General features: G+C 28.7%; 1 protein-coding gene across 1 annotated transcript; it reads right to left on the reverse strand.

Moving 5' to 3' along the window:
* Nucleotides 1-5,958: 5,958 nt before the first annotated feature.
* Nucleotides 5,959-9,425, reverse strand: LOC137830404 (protein SMAX1-LIKE 3-like). The gene is made up of 3 exons (XM_068637720.1): nucleotides 7,833-9,425; nucleotides 7,488-7,713; nucleotides 5,959-7,372 (listed from the first exon to the last, which is right to left on the reverse strand). The coding sequence occupies exons 1-3, from the start codon at nucleotides 9,035-9,037 to the stop codon at nucleotides 6,224-6,226; spliced, it is 2,580 nt and encodes an 859-aa protein (XP_068493821.1). The 5' UTR covers nucleotides 9,038-9,425; the 3' UTR covers nucleotides 5,959-6,223.
* Nucleotides 9,426-9,722: the final 297 nt, after the last annotated feature.

The following is a 9,722-nucleotide window of genomic DNA, read 5'->3' on the forward strand; positions in this document are numbered from 1 at the left end:
TAATATCGATTCAGTCTACTCTAATTAAAAGAAATAGATTAATATCGATTTTATCGACCTAACGAGTTATGAGTTATGATAAAAAAAAATTAATAAATTATTTAACACGTGTTTTAATGTGTTATTTTGAGTTTTGTCTCGCCACATTTTCCCCCTATAACAATGGCAGACACGTGCAAACTTCATGCAACAAATAATTGCCTTTTTCCTTTTAAGATAATTCCCATGCTTCATATTACATAAACTAATACGATTATATTGAATTTAGAAGAATGGACTAGTTTCTCCAAACATAACAATTTTAAATTCTTATAGAATAAATGTTTATATTAAATTATTATAAGGATATATATATATATATATATATATATATATATATATATTTGTGTACAAACTGTTGTATAAATTGGTGAATAGGATCAACATTATGTAAATAATTAATATTTTATAAGAAGAAAAATTATTTTTAAATATTAAATTCATAATAAATATATATATATATATGTTTAACATATAAATTATATTATTATTATTAAAATTCATAATAAATATGTTTGAATATATAAATTATAATTTTATATTTAAAATGAATAATTTAAATTATTATATTAAAATTTTAAACTTATTTATAATTTATATAAGTATAATATTTAATTTTAAAAGATGATACACTATATGTGAATCAATTTTGGAGGTGATAGATATGTGTACCTGTAATCAGTTTGCTCAACCTGTTTGTTGTAGACTTTTGTATAAAGGTTGTGACACTCAAAAGTGTCCCCTTAATTAAATTCATTCATTGTTGATAAAAAAAAAATTTACACTAAAATCAATTAGTGATAGCAAAAAAAAACTTTTACATTATTTTTTTTCAGTTGTGAATTTGATAATCATGTACGTAACATAATTGTTTGTGATTGTTTTGTTGAACGTATAAATTTAATTTGATGATCAAGTGTTATGTTGTTGAAGTTCCTTTGCAGTTGTGTAATTTTCAATAAGAACTTTTCAACACCATGATAAGATCTTAAGAATGAAGAAATGTTTTTGAAATGAATAAAATAAAATATTATTTAAAATTAAAAAATATGTTTAACCTTTTAAAAATTAACAACAAAAATTTCTCAATTGATGAATGAAGACTTATAAGTCATAATTAATAAGCTGCCTCCTTTTTTATTTTTTTACCTATTTTGCAGTTGTACTTTCAAACATATGAGACAAGTTTTTATCCCAATATAATTATTTTTTATTTTTAATAAGTTTTTGTGTGCATAATAATAATAAATTCCTTTTTAGTGTTTGTTATTAACTATACTTTACATAATATGATTAATAGCAACGATAATAAATACTTATATATAATTTTTAAATTTTTAACTGCTGTATACTCATGTATTGATAAATGTGTTTTTTTTACATGATTTTCTAAGTTTTTGGTCACTTAATTTTGCTGAACACTTATACCTTGATTTACAAAATTATCACTTCTGAATTTTCAATTCTCAACTTTTCAGTTTCAATAATTTTTCAATTTGTACTTAATTATTCAATTAAATAGGGAAAATAAAACCTGAATAAAATTCTCAAGACAATTTTCTTTATAGTTGAGTGATATATAAATAAATATATATTTTTTTATATTGTTGGTAAAAATATTAATAAACCTTAGAATATTGAAGTGAGAAGGTTCCAGAATCTTGGGGAAAAGGAAAGTCTAGGTTTCTTGTAAGGTAGGTAAGGAACTTACCTTTGGATTAAATTATGGAAAATTTAAAAGCTTAAAAAAGATAATTTTTATTTTATTTTATGTTATTTCTTTTGCTCTTTTTGTCTCTCAAATCAAACAGAAAGGATTAAATAAATAAAATTTGGTTAATGCATGCTACTAATTACGAATCACGTCACTTAATTCATTAATTACTTTTTCTAGCTTTATTTTTCCCGATCCCTTTTTTGGAGAAAAATAATACTATTTCGTTTTTTATTTTTTATTTTACAAGTTAAAGTAACTTAAAGGGTGACTTTAAAAAGAAGAAAAGGAATTATATTTTGTATGTGATAGATTTCTCCAAATTAATTAAAAAAAGTAATTATGATGCATAGTAAAAGTGCCTCTTATGAGAATGTTCTGGTTCAAATCCTGTAACAATTATTGGTTTCACAGTCTTCTTTTATTAATGCAAACATAAATATTAAGAGACTATAAAAATATATTTTCAAATATATTTTCGTAGAATTTCTTTTTATATAAAATGTATGTAAAATATATGACAAACAAAAATGTATGTAAAATATTTTTAAAAAGGTATATCTCGATACGTGTGAAAATTAATTAATTATATAAATTATACGTGTTATTAAAATGTTTTGATGTGTTTTGATTATAATAAAATATTATTTATCTTGACGTGAGTTACTTAAATGTTATAAGAGTTACATGTGTGTTCTGAGAATTGTGTGTTGGAAGTTTAAACAATGTTTTTGTTTATTATGTGTTTATATGTACATATTTCATTAATTTATATTTTTTTTAAGAGATAGATGTGAGTTTATGTACGAGAACTTTCATGGTTTTTTATTTTATTTTGAAAAAAATTATTTGTGTAATGCTCAGATTAGGTATAACATTGGAGCAAAGATGTTTAATTATTTTTGTTTTGTGTATTTGTTTTACAATTTTATCATGATTTATATTACTAAAAACTTGTAAAGAATTTTTTTTATGTGTTCATTTTAAGAAAATAATATATGTGAATTATTTTATCTTTATATTTTGATATTTTATTATTTATTTTAACATTATTACACATTATACTAAATACTACAATTAATAATTAAAATACACATCTATTTAGTTAATTATGTTCTAATTCTTGGATGAATAAAGATCACCAGAAATTTGACGGATACCCCTACAACATAATTTTAAACTTTATAATCTTTAATACATATTTTGTTTTTTCTTAGGAACTCGAAGAGGGTAGTTTTGCCATTTCGATAGCACCAAAGAAAAATTGAGTACATAAAATTGTTGTAAGGTTATTTAGGCACATCAAGAATCATAAAGGACGTCTTAAAGGGAGAGAAATGCACTAAAATGGATGAATTATGATTTAGTCTTAATATGTACAAATAAATTTATAACTTTTTTAATTTATTATATATTTTTATTAAAAACTCAACTTTAAGTTTAATTCAATCTCCTAAAATCAGCTTATAAAATAATATTTGCACCTACTTATTATATAAATATTTTAATATTTGATATAAAAAAATATCTTTATTTCAAGAGTTATTTTGTGATATTTTAATTTGAAAATTTGATTATGTTACAACACTTTCAATGGTATGTTAATTATAGAATTTGGTTGGTATTGGAACTTTTGACTTATTGATTGTGGAAAGTGCTTTTTTTTCTGTACTTTGAGAAGTTAGAAACCCTTTTCCTTTGCTGAATGGTTACGCTATGAATATGAAGCTTTAACCTTTTGACAAGTCTCATTTCCTTAAAAGACTTGTTTCAACTCTCTATAAGATAAAGTGCCAACCAATAACATCTCTTCTTCTCAACTTCTTCTTTAGTCTTAACTATTTTTCTCAACAAAAGGTAAGTTATTAATGAATTCAGGGTATTAATTACAATCATCTACTTTTATAAACTATTTAAAAAAAATTAATATATTAATTATTATCAATAATTATTAAAATATATTTTTTATCAGCAAATAAAAAATAACAAATAAAAGTATTTAAGAAATACTTAAACTCTTATAAAAATTGTAGTACATAAATAAACAAATCTCACTGATGGGGCTGCCATGGGTTATTCAGGTCTTGCCGCTTGTGGTAATATTTTTCGTGGGAGTATGAGATAGTTTATTGGAGCTTTCTCTGCATTTCTTGACGTTCATACTGCTTTGCTTGCTAAATTTTATGGAGTTATATATGTTTTGGAGGAAACTCAAAAGTTGGATTTTACTAATGTCTGAGAAATATGTTTTGTATTTTTGTATTTATTTTTAATAATATTTTTTTCATGTGATGGCAAATGATTGTTGTTACTGGAGATGTCAGTCTGACTAAGATGTGCATAGTAATGTCTAACATGAAAGCTTTTATAAAAAAATTTAAAAAAAAAATCTCACTAGATATATCCTTCATATGAACCTATATGATCCACAGTTTCACAATTTCAAAAAAATAAAACAAATTCAATAAAATTAATATAAAGAGCTTAAACATCAACTAAAACTATCTCTTAGTCATTAGCTTTGACATTTATTAGCTTTTTTTTTTATTGATTTGCTATTGCACGTATACTCTCTTTTATCTTCCCTCTACTTTGTTAAGACACTACTAGACTTATTAATTGCTAGACACTGAATTTTATGTCGTGCTTTGTTTTTTAAAATATTTTTACTTAGAAGAAAACAGGAAAAAAAATAATATAAAATGAAAATGATATATACTTTTTTATTTTCAATATTTAACCTGTTTTCAAAAAATGCTTGAATTTTTTTTAATTAAACATATACTTTAAAAAAACAGAAAAATACTCAAAATAAGCTTCCTTAATTAATAGTTCTGAAATTTATATTATCTTGGCTAGTAAATAGATTATCTCCTCTCCAAAAACACACAAACATAATCAAACATTACAAGAAAATCATTAAATAGAAACCAATTTTAAAGATAAAAAATAATTAGTTATTATATTCACTATTTTTGTTTTATTTTTAGATTAGTTTATATTATTGTTCAATAGTTTCTAAATTGGTATCTAGTTAGTTACCAAAGTATTTGGTAATTAAAACCTTGGTAACTAACTAGATACCAATTTAGAAACTATTGAACAATAATATAAACTAATTTAAAAATAAAACAAAAATAATGAATATAACAACTAATTATTTTTTATCTCTAAAATTGATTTCTATTTGATGATTTTATTGTAGCGAATAAGGTAGATTTTATCTTACAATTTTTTTTTTTTCATCTTTCTATTTGTTTAACAATCACTCACTGATAGCAAAATCTTTATATGAGCTATTGATTAGGATTATTTTTAGGTAAATGGTATTTTGACAAGTGGGAATTATTGGACTCTGTGATTATTTTAATAAAAATATTATCATTACAAGAAAATCATTAAATAACAACTAAATTTAAAGAAAAAAAATAATTAATCACTATATTAACTAAATTATATATTATTTTAGAGACTAAAAAATTATTGATATCTAAGATAGTTTTTATTATTAATACAAATTTATAAAGTAGTTTCTAAATTAGTATCCATCAATCATTAGCTACCAAGATTTTAACTACTAATATTTTATATTATAAATTAAATTAGTTTAGAGTTTAGAAACTAATTTAGAATCTAAAATATTAGTAGCTAAAATCTTGATAACTAATTTAAATACCAATTTAAAAATCATTTTATAAATTTTTATTAATAATAGAAATCATACACCAATATTTTTTTAGTTTATAAAATAATTTTTAATTTAATAAATATAATAATTAATTATTTTGATCTTTAATTAGTTTTTATTTAATAATTTTTATTTATATATAATAGAGTGTATTTGGAATTAAAAGATGTAAAAACTATTAAAATAATAGTTGATTGTAATAAAAAGATTTATCATAGCCATATTTGTAAGATTAAGTGATCAAAATTATGCATTCACATGCTGAAGCACTCTAAATATGTAGAAATAGAAAATGAAAATGTTAATATTGGAACATATTTTTTTGTTAACTTTCTGTATGTTAATTAAACACCAATGGTTACATACGATCATACAACTACTTTGCTTTTGGAACTGATTTTTAACTTTCTGTGTCATGCTCATACGCCAATAGTTATATATGATCATCGATTCACACACACATAATATTATATATATAAACTGAGTTATTAATTAACATAAAACAATAGGCACAGTATCAGATGAAAAATTAAGATCAGATTACTTAACATATATACAGATGCATCCCCTAAGTTTACCAACACCATCCAAAAGTGGAAATTACACATAAAACTGTACCTATATTGCTTTACTTTTTCTCACCATTCTCTAACTAAGCAACACTAAACTTATTGCTCATATAAAAAAAAAACTAAGCAACACTACACAAGTGGAAAATATATGTAGAACCAAAGTATCGCACCCCAAAAAAAAAAGCAAAACATAGAAAAATATTTCTCCATTCATACTTGAAACTTAATTTGCTTGTCAACTAACTCCAGGATCTCAGCAGTGACTTCATCTAAATGCACAGTTTTCTGCGCATCAGCTTCAATGGCCATGTTCAGATCCAAAGAAAGGTATGGAATTTTGTCTTCTGAGTTATTAATATTCTCTTTCTCCATGTTTTCATCAGAAGATGGAGAAGTAGTTGTTGCAGGAGAAGAGGCTGAACTAAAGTTTTGACAGCTGAAAATGACAACTGCATCCTTGAGAGGCACAGATTCACCCCCGGGAAGTGTTATAGTGCCATTTTGAATTGCTTTCTTAACACCCTTTTTTGAAAAGTGATCAACTTGCTCCAAATCTTCCATGAAGAACACCCTATGAGGATTCTCATTCACAGCTTCCCCAAATCTCTGAAGATAACTGCCACCGAACTCATCTCTTGCTCTTTTATTTTTGGACGCATCATTCGTGGAATCACCACCTCTTGAGGTGGAGAAACTGCTTACACCAATGGAGACAAAGTTACTGTAAGAGCCAAACACAACTTTAGCTACCTCTTTTGAGACCATTTCTTTTGCTTCAGAATCTATACCTAGAAAGAAAAACCAAGTTTCTTGTCTATCTTCTCTCTTCACCAAGTGATTCTCTCCTTTTTTCATTCCTGACCTGCAAAGAAGCAAAGTGCTAGCAATCTCCTTAGCCATTTCTTTATTTTGTGGAACCTTTTTCTGCAATGCATCACTGAGAATCATTAGATTCTCTTCATTATGCTCCTTGAACATTTGAGTGCTGTCCAAACCTTCCGCTGCCTCACTTGAAGAAGCAGAATTGGGGCTAGAATTTGGATTAGACAAAAGATCTGGCTTAGGGATGTTTCTCTCTGGCATGAACATTATCAAGTTTCCTTCATAACACTCATCACTAACACTAGTCTCAGTGTATAACTCACATTCTTTGGGTACTTCTTTTGGTTCAGAAATGACTGGCCAATTTAGGTGGGTGAGATTCAAGCTAGACTTTCTTTCATGTGAAGAGACTGAAGTAGGGGATGAAGGTGCGGATGAAATGAACAAAAATTGTTTCTCAAGATTGGAAGGATAACCATGTGCTGAACTGCAAAATGAGTTCCATTTCTTGCAGATATCTTTAAGCTTAGCATTTTCCTGGTTCAAAACAAAAACGAATAAACATCAGTGCAAGACTTTTGAGCATAAATTAATACCTTATCATTAAGTATTTTGAATTAAGAGTGATTAACTAATGGTGATGATAATTAACCTGATCATCCATCACGTGACTTCTCTCTTCCTTGCAATTTTTGAGCCATGTTGGCAAGGTGGTAGTGCAATCTCTCTTGCTTATAGTACTGACGGTGCTTTTAGCTTCTTTTTCAAAATTCAATGCGCAGTCTCTGCAGCAAGTTAAATGTTTGCGCACTTTGGCCCGTTCTTCAAAAGATTCGTCCTTGAATGTTGCCTTGCTTCTCTCCTGAACTTGAAAATCACTGAAACAAAGAAAAAAACCAAAGTATCAGTACGAGGCGTTCACTAGTAGTAATAATAATAATAGTAAAAGCATTCCAAGCAGAGTAATGTAGAATAGAGAAGAATGATAATTAGTTACCTATCAAAATTTAAACCCAGGCTGAGGCTACCAACTGGAACGGTAAAAGGGTGAAGATCCCAAATAGTTTCAAGAGAAGGGTGACATGCTTTGCCCTTCATGTATGTTCTAAAAGTTGATATCCCCATAAGCCACAATCTACCATTCTCACCATTTCCACTAACTAGTTTTTTGAGCTCCATCACCATATGCTCCACAGAACTGTAATAGTTTGTTCTTTGCTCACAATAACTTGACCAGAACTCAAACAACCACTTGAGATCACCCAAGTATAGAATAAACCCTCTTCCAACGTGACTTTTTACTAGGCTTCTAAGCTCTAGAAGCTTCCTTTCAACCTCCTCCTTGCTAATGTTCCTGAAGGAGAAAAGAGGAAGACTCACAAATTGCACAAACCTCAACTCTCCTTGAGGATTCCCTCTCTCCAACCTTTGCATCACTCCCCTAGCTACTCCCTCAGCACTAGCAAGACTCTCCCCAACAATTACTGTGTTTCTCCTCTTGCTCACAAGTGCATTCAAAGCACTAGTTACATCATCTACACCAGCAACTTCATCACTAACATGGTCCATAGATTTGATGAATGAGCCCCCAAATTGAGTAAAAGATCTTGGTGGGGACATGTTCCTACCACCAAGAACTTGAAGCTTGGTGGTGTTTTCCTCGGAAGCTTGTTCTTGTGAACAAACTTCCATTGAAACAGCTTGTTCAACCCTGGTTTTAACAAGGGCACTAGAGAAGCCAGCTTCTCTCATGACCCTGCTAATACTAGGGTCATCAAGGATAGAGACTATGAGCTGCTCCACCTCAATCTTCAAGGCCAAAATGGGCTGCTGCTGGTTCTCAGTGGAGCCACGGCGTTGGTGAGCTTGAGCTCGCTTGAAGGCTGCAACCAAGGCATTGGAGAGTGAGGGAGTGGTGGAATATGAAGGGCTCAAAAGAGGGCTTGGAGTGGAGGCTGGCAAACGGTTGAGGGAAACATTGAAGCAAAGTTCTAATGCCTTATATTGGAGAGGGTGAGAGTGGCATTGAAGGCAAGCTTTGCGGAGAAGGCCAGTGGAAGTAGCAAGCATGACAGTAGCAATATGAAGAGGGGTCACTTGAGCATGTCCTCTTCTTGTGGCAAGAGTAACAGCTTGCTTAACTAGGGTTGCAGCTTCTGCTGTCAAAGCCTGTAGCTGTATGCTGCAAACTCCTGCTCTCATCTTTCCAATTTCTTGCTTCTACCACAAAGAGTATTTTGAAGACTCTTAACTATATAGAGATGTTGTGTTTAGAAGAAACAAGTTAAATGGAGTTTGGTTCAACAATTTTTGGGGTGGAAAGCAATAATAAGATTTTAGTGGAGAGATATTGGTAGTATGAGGAAGATGCAGATATATATTTATATATAGTGGTAGCTTATACTAGTGCATTTGAGGACACCAAGACTAGTGACTGCGCCATTGATATGATGAGGGTTTTGTGCCTTTCTTGTTTCTGAGGGAAATTTTGGCTTTGCATGTGAAAGTGGATTGCATGTGATGCAACTTTCTCTCTCTCTCTCTCTCTCTTTGGTATATGTATGTAAAGTTATGTGGATTATCAAAAGCTGCTTCTATTCAATCTTGTGGTACTATAAAATATGTTGCAAAGCAACAAGCTAGCTTTAATCACAGTGAATGGAATAATTGCTTTTGTCACAAATAAGCTCAAAACTTGATGATGGAAAGACAAAGAGAAAAGAAGGTGAAAAAAAGAAAAGAGGGAAGTGTATAAAAGGAGGTTGTTCTGCCAATAACGAGGTAGTGAAGAAAAAGAGGAGAGGACGGTCTGTCTGTTTGAATGGACAGTGAACAGTGGTTGTTGATTGGCTTTTCTTTTGTCTAATCTCGAGGAGATCAAGCTTAG

This window comes from Phaseolus vulgaris, chromosome 7 (assembly GCF_000499845.2).
Source record: "Phaseolus vulgaris cultivar G19833 chromosome 7, P. vulgaris v2.0, whole genome shotgun sequence".
NCBI classification, from domain to species: domain Eukaryota; kingdom Viridiplantae; phylum Streptophyta; class Magnoliopsida; order Fabales; family Fabaceae; genus Phaseolus; species Phaseolus vulgaris.